General features: G+C 58.0%; 1 protein-coding gene and 1 non-coding gene across 5 annotated transcripts in view; one reads left to right on the top strand and one right to left on the bottom strand.

The window, feature by feature from the left end:
• The window catches only part of NR5A2 (nuclear receptor subfamily 5 group A member 2), a 59700-nt gene that overhangs the window by 21986 nt on the left and 12072 nt on the right, over positions 1–25642 (top strand). For all 4 annotated transcript variants that reach the window (XM_036355161.1, XM_036355158.1, XM_036355157.1 and 1 more), the window contains 2 exons: positions 17107–17226; positions 20974–21121. In XM_036355161.1, the coding sequence (XP_036211054.1) occupies positions 17107–17226; positions 20974–21121 (268 nt within the window). The remainder of the gene's footprint in view (positions 1–17106; positions 17227–20973; positions 21122–25642) is intronic.
• TRNAH-GUG lies at positions 16664–16742 on the bottom strand. Its single transcript has one exon. It is a non-coding gene; the product is annotated as a tRNA-His (tRNA).

Here is a 25642-nt window from a genome sequence, read left to right as displayed (position 1 = left end):
CCTATACAGGGGGACCTCGCTTCTCGAACTGAATTCGTCCCGGAAGGCTGTTCGAAAACCGAATCGTTTTTTTCCCCATCAGAAATCATGTCCATCGAAGGGCCAGACCCCCCACCTGATCCCCCGTTTTAACCTTTCTTCCCTACGGTGCCCGTCTGTCCTACTGTCTAATCTGGAAGTAAACACTTTAAAAACAAAGAGATGAAATGTCAAGGAAAATGTAAGAAAAGGAAAGGCGGTGCACAGTAAAAAAAAAAAAAAACCCGAAAATTTTACAATAATTATAAGCAGTCGCAAAAAAAAAAAAAAAAACCCACAGGAAAATCTTCCCAGCACAGTCCCTGCGACTTTAACTGTGTAACTGGCTCAGATTCGCGCCTTCTCTCCTTCGTCACCTGAGAGACACGCGATGATCCATCAGGTTGAGAAGTGAATTGTTCGAGACACGAGGTTCCACTGTATTTTTTAAAAATATATGCGTGTTGATTTCAGAGAGGAAGGGAGAGGGAGAGGGGGAGAGAGAACCATGGACCGGCGGCCTCCTGCACGCCTCCCACTGGGGATCCAGCCCGCAGCCCCGGGCCTGTGCCCTGACCGGGAATCGAACCCAAGACCTCCTGGTTCCTAGGTCGATGCTCAGCCACTGAGCCTGGCGGGAAGGGTGAGAGCGGTTTATTTTAAATTGGCCCCAGGAAATGTGGAGTCCTTTCTTAATCAGAGGAGGACATTGTGGGGACCACACAGGACAGCTCAGTTCCCACTTGAAGGGGGTCAGCCCTGTGCTCCCCCCACCCCCACCCCCACCCCCATGGGGAGAGGCTGTCCCAGGGCCTGTCAGCCTTAGGCTGTAATTGGAGGGGCACAGAATGAGGAACACATGGCGAGCCGCCCCCTCCCCATCTCCCCAGGCCCCGCCCCATCGCCCCAGGCCCCGCCCCATCTCCTGCTGCCCAGCCATGAATGGGTCCCTCAGCTGTCACTACAAGCAGTGGCTGCCTGGATGTGAGAAGAACCAGGGCCCGCAGATTGGCCCCAGATCATATGGAAAGTCTGCCCCTGTCAGGCAGCGTCAAGTCACGGGTAAAAAAAACCAACCACCCAGAAACATGACTCACCGTGACCCCTCGCTCACCACATTTGGGGAGGATTTTGCCCTCTGACTCGGGACTTGTCAAGCGGGGCTTCTCGGTCCCAGGGGGCGAGACGGATGGCTCGGCCCCGACTTGCCCTCCTTCTCGCGAAGTCGATCTTGCAGGTCTCGGGGGGCTCACATCCATTTGCAGGATGGCGGCCCCGAAACCAGGCGCCTCAGCCGCTCTTGGCGTTACAGACGTTCGTCTCTGACCCGAGGCCGCCGCCCACACTCAGAGCGGCACACGCAGGGCACCCGCGGGCTCGGGAGCTGCCGGGCTGGCTGTCTTCGCCGCCTGACGCTTCCAACCTAATTCCCGAGGCTCCTCCGTGCTCGCAGAGCCACAGCGGCTCTGGGGAGGCCAGGGGCCTGGAGACACTCTGACCCTCTGTCTCCTTTTCTTTGCTTTCTCCGCTCCCCGCCACTTCTGCCTCCCCGTCTCCATCGGTACAGGCTCTCGTTCGCGTTTCTAAGCATATTCTTATTTCTAAATCTATTTGTATTGATTGCAGAGAGGAAGGGAGAGGGAGAGAGAATTAGATGATAAGAGAGAGACACTCTGGTCGGCTGCCCCCTGCACGCCCCGCACTGGGGATCGAGCCCGCGACCCGGGCATGTGCCCTGACCAGGAATCAACCAGCAACCTCGTGGTTCATGGGGCTCCGTGGCTGAGACCAGGGCGTGGCCGTGGAGGCAGCGGGATGGATGTGCATAGAGACCCAATGGGATTTGCTTTAAAGAAAAATGGCAGAGACATAGAGATGGCACAGGCAAGACTGGGTTTGGCGTGAGCCCCCGAGAGCCTTGTGCTGGGAAGGGGACCCCGAATCCCCTTAGTCCGGCCGGCGAGTCCCCACAGAGCCCCCCGGACAGACGGGCCCAGGTGCCAGCGCTCGTCCTGAGATGCCCCTGAGGGAACCACGGACTCATCCTGACGCCTGGTTTTATTCAAGACAACACAGCCAGCCCGGCCGGTGTGGCTCAGTGGATAGAGCGTCGGCCTGCGGACCGAAGGGTCCCGGGTTCGATTCCCAGTCAGGACACATGTCTGGGTTGCGGGCTCCATCCCCAGTGTGGGGCGTGCAGGAGGCAGCCGGTCCCTGATTCTCTCTCATCATGGATGGTCCTCTCTCTCTCTCTCTCTCTCCCTCCCTCTCCCTTCCTCTCTCTCAAAACAAACACACTTTAAAAAATTGCTACCTATTTTAAACACGTCCTCTCCCCTCCGTCCCCAACCCCTCAGCCATCCTGTTGCCCCTTTAAGAACGGTTCCCACTCGGTCCCCGAGGGGGCCTTGGGGAGTCCGGGCTGTGCTTTCTCCGGCGTTTCTCTCCCTGCGATCGACGCAGGGCCGTGGGCGGCGTTCGGATTAGAAGACAAATCCGGGGATTTATCTACAAACTCATAGCTGAGCGCGCACATGTCACGCGGACCCGAATCGATGATTCTGCTAATAATGAGTGTTTTATCTGCGATGATGCGTAAACCTCCCCCTCCCCCGGGGCCTCGCCTCCCACGCTCCCACCTGCCTCCAGGCGCTGCAACCAAACAAAACCGACCCAGACACTGAGGGGACGGCGGCTCTTGGCTCTTATCTCGTCAAAAGCCCTCCTTGCCAGTCCCCTTGTCGCCCCGAGTCCCTGGTCCCTGACGGCAGAAGCTGGGCCTCGAGGCGTATCCCCTGCAGGCAGCGCCGGGCAAGAGGGGGTGCAAAGACGTGCGTTTTCCTTTTGCCCATTTTACACAAACGGGAGCTCTCGGAGAGGAAACACCCCCAGAAACCAGGGCTTCCCCGCTTTCCCAGTTGCGGCTTTTCCACGGCCCAGAGCCGTACCCCACGGCCCAGCGGGAGGCGGGGGGGGGTACCCCAATATCTCAGCAGGCGGCCCACAGCTGAGGGCAGTCGGCCGCACAGATGAAATGTGTTCCGGTCGGTTCTGAGGCGAGGAGCCTGTGTTCAGCGTGGACGGTATGAAAACAAAACCGTGGGGAGAAACGCGCGGCGAGGACGCAGAACGCATCGTCCCGTGGGCTCGGAGCGGGCGGCCAGGAGCCGGGGGAGCGTCCCCGACGAGGGCCGGGCCAGGCCGGAGAGTAATGTCTCCATCGTGGCTCCCACGTCCCCGGCTCCCGGCTCCCGGTTTGATAGGGTTCCAGCAGAAGAGGCAAATGCCCGTCTGCGACAAGAGGGCGTTGAGATGGAAGCGCTCATTCATGGCGATTTATCTCCATAGACGTTCAGATGAAAGGAACCTAATGATCTCCGTTCTAGCGGAAGTGGCGGCCGTGAGGAGGAGCAGGGCTGGCGGCCGGTGGGGCCCGGGGGCCGGGGCCACCTGTGTCACTCAGCACCTCGGTCCCCAGGCCCAGCCGGTGCTACCACGTAGCACATCGTCCTGAAGGGCTAAAACATGGATACTTTTTAAATATATAGGGTGTCCCAAAATTCATGCGAGATTTGCAATTCTTGCGTGAATTTTGGGACACCCTAATATACATATGTTTGTTTTTTTTATTGATGTCAGAGAGGAAGGGAGAGGGAGAGAGAGAGAAACATCCATGATGAGAGAGAATCACAGACCGGCTGCCTCCTGCACGTCCCCAACCGGGGATGGAGCCCGCAACCCGGGCCTGTGCTCTGACCGGGAATCGAACCCGGGACCCTGCAGTCCGCAGGCCGACGCTCTATCCGTGGAGCCACACCAGCCAGGGCGAGGAGTCGTGCTTAAATGTTACGTTTTCTGACCATATCCTATAGCAATCCGGTGTCTTTTTAACTGGGAGTCCGTTGATTCGTTCCCCCTGGGTTGGCTCTACTGGCGATTTTGCTTCCGGATCAAAAGACAAAATAAATCTGAACGGCTGGAGAATACCATGGTCTGCCCCAGAAATGAGGCTCTTTTTCAGCAGAACGGCTAAAGGTCAGATAGTGTCTCACATAATATTTGGAGGAAAAAAATACAAAACAGAACAAAAACACACACCCAGTTATATACCCCCCTCCGCCCCTACCCGCCCCCCGCCCATTGAAATCTGTTCTTAGTTCATGGGAAAAGGGAATCAGATATGTTATGGGGTCTAAATATAGGCTTTTCTTCATATATTAAAAGAAATGCTATTTACGGGCAATTTGTTACTAAATAAATTCTGAGGGGAACGCTTTCTCGCTACCAAAAAGGTAAGGCGACAAAAAAACACACAGGAACTCTAAATGACTAACGTGTTGGCAGAGTCATGGCGGGGGGGGGGGGGGGGGGAGGGTCGTCTATAAATAACCCCCCCCCCCAGGCCCGGGGCTATTCTTAGCTCAGGGAACAAAAGAAGGATCCAGAAATAGAAGGGGAAGCGCCCCCCGGAGCCGCGCACGCCGCTGGCTGGGTAGGAAACAGTTTCCCGCAAGCTCTGGGCTTCGGGGGTTAATGGGCCTTGGCCAGGACGCGGCCATGTGCTGGGTCTTTGCCGAGGAAATGCCTTTCCTGGCATGTTTGTCACACGGGCAGGCCCTGCTTCCCCCCGGCGGGCGGGGGGCGGGGGCGGGAGGTGTGAGGAGGGATTTTATCTGCACTTCCTCCCGGAAGGCGGCCCTGATTGCTGGCGCTTCTGTGAGCTTATTTGGTTGTGAGCAGGTTGCACTGGCAAAGGATCAGCGAAGGCGGCCGGAGGCAGAAGGGGGTGTGGTGCCGAGTGCACGGCCCCCGGACCGCCACCAGCCGGGCCCCCTTTTCCCCTGGGCTGCCAGGGAGCTCACGACACGGGGCAGAGCCTCGGACAGATGCCTGCACCCGCTTTGCTGACGGAGGGATGCGGTGTGCCAGGAACGGGGAGCCCCCGTCTTCCCCCCCCCCCCACCCCGCACACTGCTAAGCGGAAGGGACACGAAGTAAATAAAAATTCCTGTTGGGGGGCAGCACGCATCGTTACAATGTACGGAGAATGTATCGTAGAGACGACACCCACATAAGAACCCCAGGGCAGAGCTCCTCGGTCCAAGGCGGGGGTACGGGACCAGGGAGATCTATGCCATTGGAATCAACTCCGTCCTTCTTTTCTTTTCTTAATATATTTTGTTATTGATCTCAGAGAGGAAGAGATAGGGAGAGAGAGAGAAACATCAGTGATGAGAGAGAATGATGGATCGGCGGCCTCCTGCACGTCCCACACTGGGGATCGAGCCCGCAACCCCATCATGTGCCCGGACGGGGAATCGAACTAGAGACCCTTCAGTCCCCGGGTCGACGCTCTATCCACTGAGCCACACCAGCCAGGGCTGGAGTCAACTCAGTCTTGAAAGAGGCCTCAGATTAAACAAGGGGCGGCGATGCCAGTACTCGCTCATCGCACGAGGAGCCAGTGACCTAGTAAAAGTGAGTCGACGGCACAGCTGATGGGCAACAGAAGGGGTCCCCCAAAACTGTAGACCAGCGGTTCTCAACCCTCTGGCCCTTTAAATACCGTTCCTCATGTGGTGACCAACCACAAAATTATTTTCGTGGAGACTTCATCACTGTCATGTGGCTACTGTGATGAATCGTCGTGGAAATAGCTGACATGCAGGATGGTCTTAGGCGACCCCCGTGAAAGGGTCGTGCAACCGCCAAAGGGGGCGCGACCCACAGGTTGAGAACCGCTGCGGTAGACACACTTGAACAGCTGATGGGTCACTTAACCTCGAAAAGGAACTGCGTGTTAGTAACCGCTGGTTTTGTAACCACGCAACGTGGGTGCACCTCCGTGGGGGACCCTGTCTGCGCTGCGGTCCTACGGGACACGGGACACACTTCTGTTCGCTCTCAGTTTTACAGCAAAAGGTTCCGGCTGCGTGACCGTCACACGGCCTCTGATTTCCGACGGTCCCTGTTCTCATTCTTTTTTCTTTTCTTCTTCATAACAATTGGGAGTGCGATCGTGTGAGGAGGGGTTGTCAACCCGCAGGCATAAAGCCAGAGGAACATAATCTCAGGTGCTTTTGCGTGGTTGCGTTTTTAACCAGCGTGGAGCAGAATCCAGTGGAGGGGGGAAAATAATAGCTCCCCCAAATCCGGGTCTATTTTCCCATGAGTAGGAAAGGTGGTCGTTATTTTAAAAAACAGTCATGTCTGGGGGGGGGGGGTGACTTTTCAGGATAGGAGGCTGGGAAGCTGTGACGTTTAGTGGGAAGATCACCTTTTTAAAAACACCCAGGACTTTTCTTCGCCCACCACCTGTGAATTCTGGTGAAAGAGGTCACGCTCCGGGCCCCGTCCGGGCTGGACTGATCTCTCCCCGCTAGAATTTTATTCTCTCCCCTGTTTGGGCCGACAGCTCTGTGATTATTTCATTTCGTGATTTATTCACGGCGTTTCCGAGTGCCTCCCGCGCGCAGTGTCAGACAAGGCGAACAATACGTTAGACGCCGGGTCCCCGGGTCCTTTAGAAACATTTAAAAAAAAAAAAAAATACAGCCCCAGCCGGTCTGGCTCAGTGGATAGAGCGTCAGCCCGCGGACCCAAGGGCCCCGGGTTCGATTCCGGGCAAGGGAGGGCATGGACCTCGGTTGCAGGCTTGATCCCGGGCCCTGGTTGGAGTACGTGCCTGGTTGGGGAGGGTGAGGGTTAACAAAACAAAACAAAACAGCTCTGGCCGGCGTGGCTCAGTGGAAAGAACATCGGCCTGCGGACTGAAGGATCCCAGGTTCGATTCCTCGTCAGGGCATATGCCCGGGTTTCGGGCTCGATCCCCAGTGGGGAGCGTGCAGGAGGCGGCCGATCCATGATTCTCTCTCATCGTTGATGTCTCTATCTCTCTCTCTCCTTCTCCCTTCCTCTTAGAAATCAATAAAAATGTTTTTTTAAAAACAAGAAAGCACCTAATCTTAACAACCCTGTAATCCAATGCCTGACTTGCTTTCCCCCCCCCACATGTCATCTCCCTTAAAACAAAAAAATATATACAGGCAAGTCAATGGTGACTGCGTCACCCCACCCCCCCCATACCCGGCATTTCCATTCATATACGTGATGGCATTTTTAGCCACAAAATCAGAGAAGACGCCTCTTGGCGCCAGCAACACGCAGATCCGCGTAGCGTGGGCGGGTGATGGGGGGGCGGGGGCCTCGGCGTAGGCTGTGCATCCTGAGTACCTCTCGCTTCCACCGTCGCCCACACGGGAAAGGTGCCCACGGGGGCAGCAGGCTGCCCCGTGACCTTGACCTGCTCCTGATTGACAGCCCAGGGTCAAGGGCTGAGGCGAGCGGCCCAGCAGGGCCCTGTCCTGGGGCAGCCCCCCTCCCCGCCCGCCTGCCCCCGGCTTTCCTGCCAGCATCTCTCCAGGCCGAGGGGGGACCCTGGGGCCGGGGATCTGGGAGTCTATGAGCGGCTGGGGCTGTGGAAGAGGGGAGGCTGGGAGTTTGAATTTAGAAAGAAATTGACATGCGTGGATGTAAAGGCTCTGCTGGTGTCGAATGTCTCGGTCCTGTTGATGGGAACCGATAACGCCAGGCCGTCCCAGCTGGAAAACAAAGCCGTTCTCAGCGGAGGGCGGGCCAGCGGCGTCCTCCTCCCCAGGGCAGAAGAGACGAAACACCTTTATTTTTTCTATTTTTTTTTTTTATTTTTTTTGCCGCTGCCTTTTCTTCCGCAGTCGCCTTCCATGAGGCTGAATGTGCCCACACAACCCCGGTCCCGACATCTCCAAAGACCCGGGACCGGCTTCCCGGCAGGGCGGCCAGGTTCCCCCGGTTCCCATCATAAACCGGCCGGTGACTTCCCGGCCCGCCGCCCGCTCGCCGCTGCGGCCCTGTGAGCGCCGGCCGGCCGCTCCCCGAAGCGCCCGCCGCTATCAGTGTGGGAGTCGGAAACAGATGTCCCCGGACAAAGCCATTTGTTGTCACTGTCGATATCGTGTGGCAACTTCCCCCAACGAAATTGTTTGCGGATGGAGAGGAATGCGGGCGATGATTCATGCCCAGGAATGCTGCTGCTTCGCCTCTTTTTGCTTTTTTTTTTTTTTTTTTTTTGGCTGCAGGCTGCCCACCTTTTATTTGTTTTCCATCAGAGGACGTTAGGGGAGCGTGCTCAGAGGAGACTTGTCTTTGCCATTTGGGGGGGACGGGGGCCCAGCATCTGCTTCTTCAAGGAGGGAGTCTTCCCGTGGTCGGCTGGAAACACGGAATGTCTTCGTGGTAGCGGAGCAGCCAAGGCGAAGGGTGAGGTGCCTCGCTTGGCGGTTTTGTTAAGAGCCCAGTTATCTTTTTCATTTTATTTTGTGGGTCGTGTGAGTGGGCGATGTGTTGGTCGCGGGAGGCACGGGGCGGCCGGCTTTGACATTTCCGTGACTCCAGGAAAGGGGTGACCGCTCACTGACACTTCCCGTGCGAGGCCGCGGGCTCCTGGGCCCATGACACGCTCGTCTCTGGGGAAGCTGGAGAGGCGCGCGCTACGAGCCGGGCCGGGGACAGCCGAGCTGCCCAAACCTCCCACCCGCCCCGTCCCCGGACGCCCGTGTATAGACCATCTTTTCCAGGAAGTTCACCTGACACGGGTTCCAGGCGTCCTGGCCCTCAGCCTCGTGCCCATTTTATAAAAACCCGTGTTAGTCCCGTGTTTGAATGTTGATTCATAACCACAGATGCCTGACACCATCGTTCGAACACACGTTCTTTTAAACACATAGGCGTTTTGGGGGTTTTTTTAAAATATTTTTATTCATTTCAGAGAGGAAAGGAGAGAGAGAGATAGAAGCATCCGTGATGAGAGAGAATCATGGACCGGCGGCCTCCTGCACACCCTCCACTGAGGATGGAGCCCGCAACCCGGGCCTGTGCCCTGACCAGGAATCGAACCGTGACCTCCTGGTTCCTAGGTCGATGCTCAACCCCTGAGCCACGCCGACCGGACTCACGATATTTTTTTTAAGTTTCCTGACATCTCCACGTGTTAGAAAGTAGACTTTACTGGGCGGATGAAGGCTGGTGTGCACTGGAAAGAGACACTGTGTGTGCACAACAGGGGGACAGGGGTGCCGACATCCCAGCCAGAGAGGGGGTCTTCCCCTCACCCCCCCACCCCCCGCTTGGGACAGGAAGTGAGTCGGCTAAGGTGCGCTTGCACCTGTCCCTCCGTGAACCACGGCTGGCGGCGGCGGTTGTGTCTAATTTGGGAAGGACCCCAAAATTAAACGCCCCTCATCCGAGAGCAAAGGGGCCCGGGGCCGCTGTTCCGGACGCGCCTTCCTCGCTCATGTCCGGTCACACACCCGGACACGCAGGCTGGTCGTGTCTGCCAGCACCCACCCGTGTGTTTGGCGGGGTGTGTGTGTGTGTGTGTGTGTGTGTGTGTGTTGAAGCCACGCACAGGTGAGCCCGCCTGCTCCTAAGTTCTCGCCTCCTCGGAAAGGACGCTCTGGGCTGTGCACCCCACGCGCACGATCTCAATTCGATCCCCTGCGGGACTGTCACTTTTTTTTTTTCCTTTTGCGCATAACACATAGCTCACCCCGGCCGTGCGTCTCCCTGAATGGTGCCAAGTCCCCAGAAACCCTAACCACCCGCTTCCCCCGCCCCCCGCCCCCGGCACATGGATAAACACGCTGGAGTACCACTTCCTCTTTCCCTTCCTCCCTGTCAGTGTCGGTCCTCGGTCCGGCCCATCCTGGGCTCCCTCTCGCGTCGTTCCGATCCTGCCCGTGCCTCGGTCCCCCGTTAGCGCCCACGGGGGTCGCCGGTCCCGGCATCCGCAGCCCGAGGAGGCGGAAATTCGGACCCACGGCCCCGGAGCCACAGCGGGGCGGCCCTCAGAGCCGGTCAGCGGGGGTTTCAACGAGGAGGCCCCGGCCTGGCCCTGTCCTAGTCGCTGTCCATCCCGGGGGGCCGGCCGCCCGGAGCCCTCCAAATCCGCCTTTGATCCCCGGCGCTGCTTTTCTCCGCCGTGTCACCGAGGTCACCTGGCTGCCGGGTGACAAACTGCCGGCATAAGTCACCGTGCCAGGGGCAGGCATTTGTCAGCCGCCCCTGGTCCATTGCCTCTGAGTTATGTCCGGGGCCGCCTGCTTTACATTTCCACGCGGCGGGAGATGAACAGGGGGACGGGGCTGGGAACCAAGGGCAGGGCCCCATCCTGAAGGACGAGGGGAACAGGTGGAAGGTTAATGGCCCTGGAGCCATTCCGCCAGCCGCGCGGGCGTGATGTATGGGCCACGGGCCCGAAACGGGCATTGGCTTTCAAAGATATATTATTTCATTTGAGGAGCGACGCTCCCCAGCTCCCGCGTCCGCCCGCTGATCGATGACCCTCCGTCCACAATGGCTGCGGGCGGGCGGCGGGGCCGCGGGCCTGGCTCCTGGACATAAAAATTGTGCTGAGCTCTGGTCTTTTCCCGCCGGCCGGCCGGCTGGCTGCCTGGCTGGCTGACCGGCCGCGAGGAATGGACGGGCTGCCCGGCTGCCTGCGGGGAGGGGGGTGGAGGCGGGCTTGGCGGCGGCTGTTGTATTATTATTATCTTTTTAACCCTCCCTCGAGGGTACTTTTCCAGAGATCTTTCAGAGAGAGGGGGAGACAGAGAGAAGCATCGATGTGTGAGAAGCACAGCGATGGGTTGTGTTGCCTCCTGCACGGGCCTCGTCCAGGGCCCGGGCCGGGAAGGAGCCTGCAACCGAGGGATGTGCCCTGGACCGGAATCGAACCCGGGACCGTCTGGTCCGCAGGCAGGCGCGCTAGCCAATGAGCCACACCGGCTGGGGCGGCCGCTGCTATTTCAGCCGTTCCTCTTGAACCCGGAGCCAAGGGGGGTTAGAGGCACTAGAGAAGGACAGCCTCGCCCCAAAGAAGGGCGTGAAGGGAGTGGTGGGGGGGGCTCAGGGTGGCAGTGGCCTTGGGTTTCAAACGTTGCTTACGTGGCCCGGCCGGCGTGGCTCAGGGGTTGAGCGTCGACCTAAGAACCAGGAGGTCAGGGTTCAATTCAGGGTCAAGGGTACTTGTCCAGGTTGTGGGCTTGATCCCCAGCGCGGGGCGTGCAGGCGGCGGCCGGTCCATGATTCTCTCTCATCGTTGATGTTTCTCTCTCTCTCTCTCCCTCTCCCTTCCTCCCTGAAATCAACAAAAATGTAGTTTCATCAACAAAACGCGCACACGTTGCAGACGTGGAAGGCAGGCATGGCCAGATAGTGCTGGCCTCCTGCTTGGCTCGTCCCCCCTGAGTGTTTAACGAATGGCTTTGGGGTGGGGTGGGCACCGGGAGGGGGAGGGGAGAGGAGAGGCCGTTGGGAAAAGACGCGTTTGCAGAGAAACCGAAGAGGGATTTGCCGGCATCCCCGGGCGATGCTCCCACAGGCTCCGCCCGATGGCTCGGACGTTACACGTGAATCCCACCGGTCGCTGGATTAACGGCTCCGGCCCCTGGAATTAACCCCGTGCGGCCTCTGCCTCGCCGCGTGCCATCGAGGCCGCAGGGTCGCCGGGCCCCTGCCTGCGAGGCCCACGGAGCTGGTAGAACCCGCTCAAACCCTGGCACCTCTAGGACGGCCCGGCCGTAGGCGCCTGACATTAACCAGGAACTCGGTGGGGGCCTGCGGCCACGAAACCGTGACCCGCTCATTCCCGAGAGGCAGGGCTGGTTTGTAAAGTTTATGGTAAAACCGGAAGGAAGAAAACGGTCACTCTGGACTCCATCTGAGAAAAGGTGACCTTTCTCTCCATTTCCTCCGCGTCCCCATGCCCTGGGGTCTGGCGGCCACTCAGGCTGCCACGTGAAATGTCGGAATCCCGTCTGCGGGCGTTGTGATTCCGAGCGGCTCGGTCCACGGCGGATGCTCCCCACGGACACACGCCCCAGGCTGGGCGCAGACGCGCGGGTGTCCCTGAGAAGTCCAGCCTCAACCTGCGTGGCCGCCAACAGGCACTGAATTTTTGTTTGTCTTAAACTTTAAAAAAATATATCGGTCTTGAAGAGGGAGGGAGAGAGAAACATCCGTGACGAGAGAGGATCACGGACCGGCTGCCTCCTGCACGCCCCCCACTGGGGATCGAGCCTGCAACCTGGGCAGGTGCCCCGCCCGGGTATCGGCCCGTGACCTCCTGGTTCCTAGGTCGACGCTCACCACTGAGCCACACCTTTCTTAAAGCCTCAGACTCGCTCATCGTTCGGAGCGCTGAGGGACCGCAGCGACAGATGGATACAAAGGCTGCCCACCCACCCAGCTCCCCGTGGGGGGGACCAGAGCTCACACAACCCCCCCCACACACACACACACACCCAGCACAGGGCGGGCCCCACCCCGCACAGCTGGGTCCCGATCGCGGAATGAATCCCTGTGGCTGTTGGCGTCCTCTGGCTGCCTGGAGCCCAGATGCCTCGCTTTCCTGTTGGAAACGGTACCAACTTCGCGTCCGTCATCCGGACCCTCCCCCGGGGGTGCGGGCTGACCCTCCCCCGGGGTGCGGGCTGTGTCCCCGCCTCACACAGCCGGGCCCCCATCAAAGGCTCTGCTGGCGGCAGAGAGGCTCATTGTGAGCGCGGAGGAGCCGCCTGCACATCTGTCCAGGCCCCGGCCGGCTCCGAGGGCCACCTCCACGGGGCGGGGCCCCTGCAGCCCAAGGCTGGGCTGGGCTGGCTCCTCGGCAGCCGGACAGAAGGCCGTCCGGAGGCAGGGACGCTTCAAAGCCCCGGGAGCAACAGGGCCTCCATCCTACGGGGTCCGCTTATTGTTGCAGAATTAGAATAACAAATGCAGGCAGCATGAGGCCCCATAAACTCTCCGGCCCCAGGCCCCCGCCCGCCAGGCACGCTCCCGGCGCTGTCACCCCCGGCCAGCCTGCTCAGGGCTCATGTATGTGAGCGTGTAATTACCCGCATTACAGAAACACGCTCATTAGCGTTCCGTGCCGCTGACTTAATTATGCCCTTAATTAAATCTTGACGAGCTGGAGGTCACGGGCGGGGGGGGGGGGGGGCGGGAGGGGACGGGGGGCCGAGGGAGTGGCCCCTGGTTCCCGGCAGGTGGCGGGTGGCATTGATTTCTGGTTTCTCGGTGGACGGACTCTGTCCCAGAGCTTTCTTTCGGCCTAAATGCCAGAGAGAGCGGAGAGGGCCCCCCGGGGGAAGGGACGGCACCGGGGTGACAGGCGACGGCTCCCCCAGTCCCCCCCCTCCCCAAAGCCCGTCTGTGGGAGGACGTCTGTCATCGTTGGTCTTGGAAAAGCTCTGGCTACGGGGGCCGAGGCTGAGAGCAGGCGCGTGTGCGGGAGACGCACTTTGTAAAGGACGGACGTGTGTGCGTTCGAGACTCGAGGGCCGGGTTTACCGTGCAGGCAAGGCCCCCTGAGAACGAAACAGTGATTGTTTTCTGTTGTTGTGACGAGATGCTTCCCACCAGGAAACTTTGTATCAGTTAGTGATGTGTTTCCCATAAAAAAACAAAACAAAAATAGCAAGTGACGCCCTGGCCGGTGTGGCTCAGTGGATAGAGCGTCGGCCTGCGGAGTGAAGGGTCCCGGGTTCGACTCCAATCAAGGGCACAGGCCCGGGTTGTGGGCTCGATCCCCAGTGGGGGGCGTGCAGGAGGCAGCTGGTCCATGATTCTCTCTTACCATTAGTGTTTCTATCTCTTCCTCTGAAATCAATATATATATATACACACACACACACATATACATATATATTTAAAAAATAATAATAAAAATAAAAAATAGCCATGACCTGCAAAAATAGGAATTCAGCTGAAAAAAAAAAAAAAAAAAAAAACCCACACAGGCCCTTGTTGTGTCTCGTATACACAGAAAAGTCAGTCCGTGCTGCGGAAGGAGTTTTAATACTGTGCTGAGAGCATCTGATTTCACATCAGAGCCTCTCAGACCCGCGACGGCGGCGCATCGAGTGAGGGAGAGAGAGTTCCCGCGCCGGCGCGTCCAGGCGGCGCCCGTGGCGACCGCGTGAGCGATTCACGGTCAGCCTTCGGACGGAAGCCGCCAGAGCACGGGCTGTGCGCCTACAAAGCTTGTCTGTTCGTTAATCGGGTGCTAAAAGGTATGCAAGCTGCCTGAAACGCGCGCTGGGGTTTTTTGGGGTTTTTTTCCTGAAATTAGGAGGCCCGCTCTGACCCAAGAAACGAAACTCAGGCCGTACACGTGCCTCTGAGCTTTGCAGTCTAGAAGGTTTGAGATTGTGAGATTCTGTTTCGTTTTGTTTTTTAAATAACATTGATTTTTTTTTTTGATTTTTTTTTTTTTCATTTCAAGGGGGAAAAGTCACCATTTTTCTACCAGGTTTTTTTTTGTTTATTTTTTTTAGAACTCAGGCTTCTAGTGGTCCCTTGGTATCGGCCGTCGACAACATGAAATGGTATTTTCGTCGCCACATAAGCAACTTTCATGGGTTTACCTATAGGTTTACCGAGAGGGAGGGCTGGGCCTTGGCGGCAGTCGACTTACTGCATTTCGGAAACGTAAAGCCGTAAAGCCGTGAATTTCGTCCTGAGGGGTGCATGCCAAAGCTGCCTCCTCTGAAGTGACGCACACTCTCATTTGTAATTCAAATACGCCTCTCAGCAATCCCCATTTGATGCTTCCGCCACATTTCTCATCATTTAAAGTGTAAAGACATGAGCGGCCATGGTTTAGCTAATGGGGGGGGGCGGGGGGGCAGACGTAGGCTTACAGTTGTACCTGGGATTCCTGCCGTGTTCTTTATTAGTTATTTATTAGTTATTTATTAGTTATTTCCCAGGCGAACTGCCGTCAACCAACGTTGGCCCCACCCTGGCAATATTCCACCACCACCAAACTCAAAGCCACTGATTTTTAAAAAAATATGTATTTTTATTGGTTTCAGAGAGGAAGGGAGAGGGAGGAGGAGAGAGGAACATGGATGATGAGAATCACGGACCGGCTGCCTCCTGCACGCCCCGCACTGGGGATCGAGCCCCCAACCCGGGCCTGTGCCCTGACCGTGAATCGAACCCTGACCTCCTGGTTCCTAGGTCGACGCTCAACCACTGAGCCACGCCGGCCGGGCTCCATGGCCACTTTCAATGCCCCCCGGCAGGAGCGAACCCCAGATGGGCGGCTGGATGGCGGAAAGGAACAGCGAGGGGGTGACTGTGGGCTCAAGACAGACCCACACATTCGTCTCCCCCCTCCCACCTCCACCCCCAACCCCGTCCTGGGCCCACACACAATGCCAGGCTGTGTTCCTTTGCTGGCGCGTCCGCCGTCCACGCCGTCGGGATAAATAGTTTCCCGGGGACGACGCGGCTGCTGAGATCAGCCCTCGCTTTTACTGCCGCTGATAACACGGGGTTGCGGGGGTGGGAGGGCTAGTTCTGGGGAGAGGGTTGGGGAGACGGAGCAGTTCCACACCATGGGCCCCCCCTTCCCCGGTGGCCCCCCCTGAACACGGGTGGACGGCACCAACACCCGGGAAATTCACTCCAAAGTCCAGGTGGGTTTTCTCCTCCTGCCCCTCTACCCAAAGAAAAACCATCTTCAGCCCCAGCCCATGTGGCTCAGTGGTTCCCGTCCTCTCTTTCTCTCTCTAAAACAAAAACCAACAAAAACATATTCTTAAACCGACAGCAAACCATGGCGGCGCCCCCATCGCCGAAAGTCTCTGGACTGTCACGGGAACTGTCTTTCCTATAAACCAGGGGTTCTCACCTGTGGGTCGCGGCCCCTTTGGCGGTCGAACGACCCTCTCACGGGGGTCACCTCAGACCATCCTGCCTATCAGATGTTTCCATGACGATTCATCACAGTAGCCACATGACAGTGATGCAGTCGCCACGGAAATAATTGTATGGCTGGGTCACAGCGTGAGGAGCTGTATCGAAAGGGCCAGAAGGTTGAGAACCGCTGCTCTAAACCCTCCAGCCAGGCAGCTCAGCGGTGCCTGGGTTCGATGAGTTGGCGTCGGTCGAGATGCGTAAGACCCGCGGGCTATTTGGGGTCATTCCGACGGGGCCCACGGAGGACAGGCCCAGGCGCCCGCCGGCCCCACAGGCCCACTCTCAGAGCTCGATGAGCGCTGGGGAGACGGGCTAATGGAGGGCCCCCTCCTGACCTAGCAGCTCATTGATCGTAAATCCCGAGCCCGAGGACTTCTCTGTGGACGAAGGAGCATTTGTCCAGATGAAAAGAACGCCTGTCAGGGGAGCACGTCCCGCTCTGGCCGCCGTGGACCTAGACCGCCTGCCTGCAGTGAGTGGCCTTCTGTGCAAAAACGACACAGAACCAGCCGAACCAGGAGGTCACGGTTCGATCCCCGGTCGGGGCACAGGCCCGAGTACCAGGCTCCCTCCCCAGTGCGGGGCGTGCAGGAGGCAGCCGGTCCCTGATTCTCTCTCATCGTGGATGTTTCTCTGTCTCTTCCTGTTTTTGTGGTGGTGGTTGTTTCTTTGTTTCTATTAGAACTCTGTCTGGTTTTTTTAAAATATGATTTTTAATTGATTTCAGAGAGGAAGGGGGAGGAAGAGAGAAAGAGAAACATCCATGATGAGAGGGAATCATGGATCGGCTGCCTCCTGCACGCCCCGGACTGGGGATCGAGCCCGCAACCCGGGCCTGTGCCCTGACCGGGAATCGAACCCGGGACCCTTTGGTCCACAGGCCAACGCTCTACCCACTGAGCCACACCGGCCCGGGCTTGTTGTTGTTTTGTTAATCCTCACCCAAGGATATTTTTCCATGAACTCTTTTTTTTTGAGAGAGAGAGAGAGAGTGGAAGGGAGAGGGGGAGAGAGAGACACATCGATTAGCTGCCTCGCACTTGAGCCCCGATCAGGCCCAGGGGTCGATCCTGCAACCGAGGTGCACGCCCTCGGCCCGAATCGAACCCGGGGGGCCCTTCACTCCGCGGTCCGCGGCCCTACCCACTGAGCCAAACCGGCGAGGGCCTCGCTCCCCCTCTGGCATCAATCATTTTTTTTTTTAAAAAAAAATTCTTTTTTGTGATGACGACGCAGGAACCCGCGCGCACTGACTCACGGGGCGGCCTCCTGTCTCCGCAGGTGGACGACCAGATGAAGCTGCTGCAGAACTGCTGGAGTGAGCTGCTCATCCTGGACCACCTCTTCCGGCAGGTGGTCCACGGCAAGGACGGCTGCATCGCCCTGGTCACCGGGCAGCAGGTGAGGCGGCGCCCAGCGGCGTCTTTGCACGAAGCACGTTCCCCATGGCAGGGCCGTCGCGGGGCCGGGAGCCCTCTCGTGCTCGGAAAGGGCGGACGGCGGCGGGAGACGGAGGAAATCTCGCAGCCGCACCGTGTCCCCGGCTGATGTTACCGGGGACCTGTCCGTCCTTGCGGGCAGGGATCACAGGCACCGGCCGAGGCCGGCCTGCTGGGCTCGGAGGGGTCCAAACAACCACTGAGTCAGAATTTGCCATCGGTCTGGCGGGTGTGGCTCAGGGGTTGAGCGTCCACCTAGGAACCAGGAGATCAGGGTTCGATTCCCGGTCAGGGCACAGGCCCGGGTTGCGGGCTCCGTCCCCAGTGCGGGGCGTGCAGGAGGCAGCCGATCCATGATTCTCTCTCATCATGGATGTTTCTACCTCCCTCTCCCTTCCTCTCTGAAATCAATAAAAAAAATATATTTTTTAAAAAAAATAAAAAGAAATAAAGGCCGGGACTCCGTGTTCTGGTGAGTGGACGGCACTGTTCCTACTCGGGCATCACCCCCGTCGGTGGACAGCTCTGCCTCAGCCAGGCCCTGCCAGCACCCAGGACCCTCAGCGTCCAGCCGTAAATGGCGTTTTGTTTGTGTGTGTGTTGGTTTGTTTTGCTAATCCTCACCCGAGGATATTTTTCCGTTGATTTTCAGAGAGCGTGGAAGGGAGGGGGAGAGACACAGAGAGAGAAGCATCGATTGGTTGCCTGAACCAGGGCCTGGGATCGGCCTTGCAACCCAGCTGGGTGCCCTTGACCTGAATCGAACCCTGAACCTTGTAGTCCTCAGGCCTACGCTCCACCCACTGAGCCACACCGGCCAGGGTGACCTCCTAGTGCTGGAACTCACTACACACCTGTCAGAACGACACACTTGTTAGAACGACACACCTGTCAGAACGACACGCCGATCAGAATGGAAGGAGCCCCATCTTAGAAATATTTTCTTCTGCAGGCGTAAATGTTCATGTGAAATCACAGCAGCTCAGACCTGCCGTGAAAGGCCGCCTCCCAGCCCGCTGCCTGTGTCCTTAAATAAACAGCATTCCCCCTCCCGCCCCCCCATCAAACCAGAGGCCGGCCCCCTTTCAGAGTTCGTGCGAATCGGACGCATTTCGAGCAGCTCCCCGTCCCCGCGTCCCCGGCCTCCCTCCCCTGAGGGAATCGCGTCTCCGTGGGTCCGACTTCCCGGACGCTCACATTCTTCGTTTAGCGTGTCCACCCCGGGACCCCTGTCTTTGCAGCGAACGGACCCATTTCCAGAGCCCAGTCCCTGGCTTGGCCTCCCGCCCTCCCCCCTCCCTCCCCCCTTCCCTGCCGGCCGCCGGGAGCTGCATTAGAAGAGCAAGACTCGGCCCACAAACTAATGTGATTTCATTTCCTTCGGAGGCTCAGAAATGAAACGGTGTGTGCCCGGCTTCCTCCGGGCGCTCCCCGGCCGGCCCCTTGGTAACGGTCCTTCCTTCACATTTCATTTTCCCTTAAGTGCTGCCCTGGGCAGACGTAATTACCAGCTAAAGAGCAGCGGCCACTCCGCGCATCTTGTCTCGCGGATGCTCAGGGCCCGGGAGAAGCATCGAGGGGCAGGTGGTGGCCGCTCTGGGCCTGGGGATCGGGCCGGGCTGCCCGGCGTTTCAGCATCACAGGCGGAAGGAGGGGACCCCCTGAGGGGGGGCGGGTGGCTTCCCCACACCTGGCCCCCAGCCCGATGCTTCTAGCTCTTTCTTTCCCCCATTTTTAAAAATATATATGTATATATATTTTTATTATTGATTTCAAAGAGGAAGGGAGAGGGAGAGAGAGGCAGAAACATCCATGATGAGAGAGAATCACGGATCGGCTGCCTCCTGCACGGCCCCCACTGGGGATGGGGCCCACAACCCAGGCCTGTGCCCTTGACCGGGAATCGAACCCAGGACCCTTCAGTCCGCAGGCTGACACTCTATCCACTGAGCCACACCGGCCAGGGTGACCGTCTAGTGTTGGAACTCACTGCACACCTGTTAGAACGACACACAGATCAGAATGGAAGGAGCCCCATCTTAGAAATATTCTTTTTTCCGTTGATCCTTAAAGAGAGGAGAGGGAGAGAGATAGAAACATCCAGGATGAGAGAGAATCACTGATCGGCTGCCTCCTGCACGCCCCACACTGGGGATGGAGCCCGCGACCCGGGCCTGTGCCCCGACCGGGAATCGAACCGTGACCTCCTGGTTCCTAGGTCGAGGCTCAACCACTGAGCCACGTGGCCGACAGTGTGCTGGGCAGGCAGTCGCTTCGGGCCCCGCGGTGTGTGTCCGCTTCCGGCGCCGGTTGCCCGTGTCCTGGTTCATCAGAGGCAGAAACCAAGGCCACTCTTAGGACCCCTGATGGGCAGACGTAGGGGACAGCGGCCAGCTCCCCGCCTCCACGGCCGTCCTGCGGGACACGCCCCCCACTCCCCGCCACCTGATTGACACCTTTGGGGGGTCGTGGTCCCACGGACGCGTCCCTTTTTCTCGCTCTCAAAGGAGGTGCCCGGACACCCGGCCGTTCTCCGGCGGAAGCTGAAAATCCAACTCATCATATTTACACAATAAAAAAAAATCCATCCTGCCTTGTTTTCAATTGCAAATTCCACTCCAGGGACCCGCTCCCCTGCCCGGGAGGCAGCCCCGTGTCTGTCTCCCGCAGAAGCAAGCGCAGTCAATTATGGTAATGAAATGTCGATAAATATAAAAATTTCATACACGCGGCCTGGCGACGGGCAGAGCGCGTGGCCTCCCAGGCAGGGCTGCTGCTGCTGCAATATTAACGCGCCTGCGGGAACCCGTGTGCCCAGGGCCGCCCGTCAAACAGGACGGGGCGCCAGGGCCGCACCGGGCCTCCCCATCGGGGTGCAACGGGTCCCCCTCAGCCACCGACATCTCATTATTCTCATGGAACTTCCCATGTCCCCGCGATAAATCCAGGATTGGGGCATCGCCGCACCATTTTTTTTTTTTTTAATGGAAAAGGAAATCGGCCTTCTTCTGTTTTGTTTCCTCAATCGAGAAACTATTATTCTTATAAATCAAATCAGAGCCCTGGCTGGTTTGGCTCAGTGGTTAGAGCGTCAGCCTGTGGACAGAAGGGTCCCGGGTTCGATTCTAGTCAAGGGCACATGCCCGGCTTGTGGGCTTGCGGGGGCGTGCAGGAGGCAGCCGACCAGTGATTCTCTCTCATCATTGATGTTTCTCTCTCTCTGAAATCAATTAAAAACATGTATTTTTTTAAAAAAAATCTTCATCTTAGGTGACAATGCAATTTCACAATAGAAAAAAGGTATATATATATATATATATACATATATATATACATATATATATATATACATATATACATATATACACACACACACACTTTGAACGATTATAAAATTAGTGTTGCTTGACATACTGTTCATTTTCAAAATTAAGTGCGTTATCAGCGGTTAAAGTGTGTCTACATTTTGGGGGGACGCCTTATCTAGAAAGTGTACAGTAACTATCTAACATTCCGTCAAAACCCGTTCCCTACAAAGCCATCGACGCACTTCGATGTATCAGAACCATCACGGTCCGTTCTGTCATCCCGGCAGGCGTCTGCGGCCACTGCCCCGGGCCGGCCGCCTGGTTCTCCCCCCGGGCGTGACGGTCGCGGGCGGCGGGCGCGTGGCCGGGCCTGACCGCCACCCCGGGCTTCTGTGTTGCAGGTGGACTACTCCATCATCGCGGCGCAGGCCGGGGCCACGCTGGGCAGCCTCATGGGCCACGCCCAGGACCTCGTGGCCAAGCTGCGCTCCCTGCAGTTCGACCAGCGGGAGTTCGTGTGTCTGAAGTTCCTGGTTCTCTTCAGTTTAGGTAAGGGCTCGCCTCCCCTGCGCGCGGTGCCCGGCTCGGTGGGTCCTCCCGTCCACGCGTGGTTTCCGTTCGCCGAGGCCACGCCCCTCCCCCCACGTGAACGTGTCTGTGTGTCCGCATGGTTCTGGGACAGGCTGGGTGCGGAAGAGGCGGTGTGAGTCTGAAATCCTGAGTTTTCTTCCTTCGTGTCCATGATGAGGCGGTAGCATCCCATGACGTTCAGTGGAGATCATTTAGGCCGGACGGAGGGTGTCAGGGTTTAGCCGTCTCTCTGCCGTGGATCGTTTCTGCGAGTCTTTTCTTTCCGCTCGCTACCTGGGCTGTGTTTATTCTTGCGAAACATGAATCATAATAATTAACAGCCTGTTTCTTTTTGAAAATATATATTTCTATTGATGTCAGAGAGGAAGGGAGAGGGAGAGGGAGAAACATCCACGATGCGAGAGAATCACGGATCGGCTGCCTCCTGCACGCCCCCCCCTGGGGATGGAGCCCGCAACCCGGGCCTGTGCCCTGAGCGGAAATCGAACCCTGACCTCCTGGTCCCTGGGTGGATGCTCACCTGCTGAGCCACACCCGCCCGGCAAGGTGTGTCTTAAGTCTCCCTGGGGTTCCCCAGGAGGTGCCGGTACCCAGGGGAGAAGATGCTGACTGTCCGGGGGGAAGAGGCTGCGTCCGGGGAGCTTTGCAGAAGAAAGATAACTAACAAGACAGATTAGCGAAACCAAGGTTCCCCGAGAGCCCGCCCAGAGCAGTCAGCACGGTTTGCAATAAAAAGGGGATTAAGGAGATGGATTTTTATTGACTTCAAAGCAGCGGGTTTTTCTGCCTGTCCTGCCCTTGGTTTCTGCATTGGGTTGGCCTCATAAAACAAACTTAAATAAACTTCTCGCCGAGTCCACTTATTACGTATTGGCAGGCGGCGGCCGAGCGAGGCCACGTTCCTCCGATGAGAAGGAAAAAAAAAAAAAAGTGCAGGAATCAGATCGACCAACATATGTTTTGCCTTTAGTCTCCCGCTCTATGCAGGCCGGCCGCGCACTCGCATCCTAAGAAATGAAATAACAGCGCGGAGCGCGAGCCAGATGTGCCGGCCCTGGGTTTGCAAATGCCTCCCGACGTCCCCGCACAACTGGTGCTCATCAAGCGGGCGTCTGAAGCAATGGAGCCAGGAGTCGTTCACATGGAGCCGGCGCTTCCCGGGGAGGGAACGCCTGTGTGTTGTTGTTTTTTCCCTCGTGCGGAGAACGGGGATCAATATCGCGGGAAGGAACGGGGCCGAAAGTGCAGGGCGACAGCGGGACTCCAGGGAGGCCGCGCTCCCAGGCTGGGCCGAGCCGGGGCCCGATCCCCGCCGCTTTCGGGACTAACCGCCATCCATAGGAACGTCCCAGGCACGCAAGCCCCCGTCTCTCGCCCCGGAACAGCCTTGGGGAGGCGAGGGGACCCCGGTGAGTGTAGGCCCACTTGCTGGCACCTCCCAGGGTCACCTGGGGACTCGCGCGTCTCATGGTGATGAAACGCAACATGCGGGGGTGGGTGGGTGAGGGGCCTTCCGGCATCTGGGTGGTAGAGCTCTCTCGCTCCAGTGGCAAGAAGGACACGTTGACTCAGGGCCTGACGTTGGAAGAAGTAGAGATGGCCCTGGCCGGTGTGGCTCAGTGGATAGAGCGTCGGCCTGCAGACCAAAGGGTCCTGGGTTCGATTCCGGTCAAGGGCACGTGCCTGGGTTGTGGGCTCACACATGCTCGCGTGCACGCGCGCGCGCACACTCACATGGACACACATGTGCACACACCAGATCACGCACACATCACACGCACACACCAGATCACGTGCACACACACCAGATCACATGCACATGCACACATCACACGCACACACTAGATCACATGCACACACATCACATGCACACACATACACACACGCACTTGCACACGCACACACACCACTGGCCCATGAAGTCTCCTGGGTAGATGTCCGCCCGCCCCTTTCCCCAGGCGTGTTGGTTCCCAGCTCCCCATGAAGTCACATAAGTAACGGAGGTCCCCCCCCCCCACCCCGTTCTTCTTATAATTCCCACCCCCCTCTGTCGTCGCCTCCGCACGCGTGACATTCTAATTCAGGGAAGCCCCTCGCTGGCCGCTTGTCAGCGGGCCCCTCACGCCTTCACAGGGCGCCCGGCCGGCAGGTACCTCCCCTCCGAGGCGAGGCGAGGCCTGGGCCCTGCGGCGGGAGCGCTGATTAGCATGCGGGCCACGCGGCCGCTCGATATTTACAGCGCGGAGAGCGCAGCCGCGGATAATGGCACATAAAGCGGGTGCGCGTCTTAATTAAACGCGCGGTAATGGGTGTTGTGCGGGGTTTTTTTCTGCTGCTGCTTTCGGTGAGCGAAGCAGTTTAGCGAGGCCCAGCGATCACTCACGCGGGGTTCTGAGCCTGGACTTAATCAATACGTGATTTACGGCCGCGGGAGCAGGCACGGCCGTTGGTTCGCCGCCGGCAGGAGGCTCAGAGCCGGGATCGCGGCTTTTCGGGCCGTTTCGGGGTAGCTCCCGCCTGAGAAATAGCGCTGGTTGTTGTTTTTCGGGTGTTGCTCTTCATGTTGTCATTTCGCTAAATACCGCACCGGGGAAAAAATAGTGGGGGGCAGGAATTGGGGAGCTGGGCGTGGGGTCACCTCTGGGAGCCTCCATGGGGGGCCCTGTCCCCAGTCCCCCCAACCCCTGAGCTCCCTGGGTTTTCCCAGACACTCTGGCCTCAGCCCTGAAAACACGGCGAATCCCAGGCTTGTCCCTGAGACAGGGACCCGCCGTGTCCCCAAGTCCAACCCCCTGTCGTGTCTGGATGAGACGAACAGCGAGGGGGCTGCAGAGTCGGGGTCCGAGCCGAAGCGTTTGGGGTCCCCCCAGAGGAAAGCAGCCGGATGCAGGTTCCCCGCGTCGCTGCGTCATTTGCAAAATGAGTCCCAGCTGCTGCTCGGCCGTCCTCTCGAACGGAATCCGAAACTGTCCCCGTGGTGGCGGGAGGCCTGTCGCCCGCGGCCACACACGGTCTCGCATACCTGGGCTCGCCGGCTTCCCCGGGGCACAGCGAGCTCCGTGCAGGTCGGGGTGACCTGAGTGACAAGCTGACCTCCCATCGATCGGCCGACTGGGCCTCGTCTGGGGGGGAAGGACGGTGCCCTGCGTGCGCGCCACCCGCGCCATGTCCCGGGCACAGCCTCTCTGAACTAGGCCTTTCTCTCTGCTTGTTGGTCCTAAGAGAACACACTTCTTCTGTTCGTCTTACTGCCATTTATGGGAGACTTCCTGGTAAGACCCAGATTTCTTTTCCGTTAGCATCACATTGCAAGTCTTTAAAACTACTGTGACCCACCCGGCCGGTGTGGCTCAGTGGTGGAGCCTCGGCCGATGAACCAGGAGGTCGGGGTTCGATTCCCGGTCAGGGCACAGGCCCGGGTTGCGGGCTCCATCCCCAGTGGGGGGCGTGCAGGAGGCAGCCGGTCCATGCTTCTCTCTCATCATTGATGTCTCTCTCTCTCCCTCTCCCTTCTTCTCTGTATCTGCTTTTTTTTGCAGGGAGGGGGGGGGGACCATGTATATAATAATAACATTAGCAGATTCTCCCCTCCCCAAATGGCTACAAACTACAGGGACTGGACTGAGTTGAGCACGACGGTAGGAAATGGAGCTTAAACGACGAATTCCTGTGCGTTTTCAAGTACTTTTCCGGACACCGAAAGACCAAGTTTCGTCCTAAAATCGTCAGTGTAGCCCTGATACTCAAAGTCAGGATAGAGTTCAAGTGATTAGCAGTTTCTTTCCAGAAAAAAAAGAAACTTTTTTTTTTTTTTTTTTTTACAAAAGGGTATTGTTGTGCTCACCGGCCCTCCCGGGGGCTACGGGACAAATGGCCTCACCACACGCGCTGGCCCTCGTCCAGCCCGACCCACATCCATCCACGGGGCCGGGGCCTGGATACTGTAACAGTATCGCTTCTAATTATAACTTCAAGGCACTTCCTCTTCCCAAGAAGTAGCTGCGAAGGCAGGTTCTTATCTCCCCGAAGCCAGGCCGCCGGGATGCAAAACATCTCCACGCACCCAGCGGCCGGGTCGCCGAGTCCGCTGACCCCATCGCCTTTGATTATTTAACGGGCCCACCGTTCACCGGCCGTAATAAAAAATGCGAAGGGAACGTTCTTTTTGTGGGTTTTTTTAAAAAGTATATTTCTATTGATCCCAGAGAGCAAGGGAGAGAGAGATGGAAACATCAACGAGGCGCCCTCGCTGGTTGGGCTCAGGACTGAAGGGTCCCGGGTTCGATTCCTGCCGGGTCAAGGGCACAGGCCCGGGTTGCGGGCTCCATCCCCAGGGGGGGGGCGTGCAGGAGGCAGCCGATCCATGATTCTCTCTCATCATGGAGGTTTCTATCCCTCTCTCTCCCTCTCCCTCTCCCTTCCTCTCTGAAATCAATAAAAAATATATTTTTTTAAAAAAAGGAAAAGAAAGGAGGGGGA

Source organism: Myotis myotis, unplaced genomic scaffold, assembly GCF_014108235.1.
Source record: "Myotis myotis isolate mMyoMyo1 unplaced genomic scaffold, mMyoMyo1.p scaffold_m19_p_21, whole genome shotgun sequence".
NCBI classification, from domain to species: Eukaryota; Metazoa; Chordata; class Mammalia; order Chiroptera; family Vespertilionidae; genus Myotis; species Myotis myotis.
This window is presented reverse-complemented; position numbering and strand designations above follow the sequence as displayed.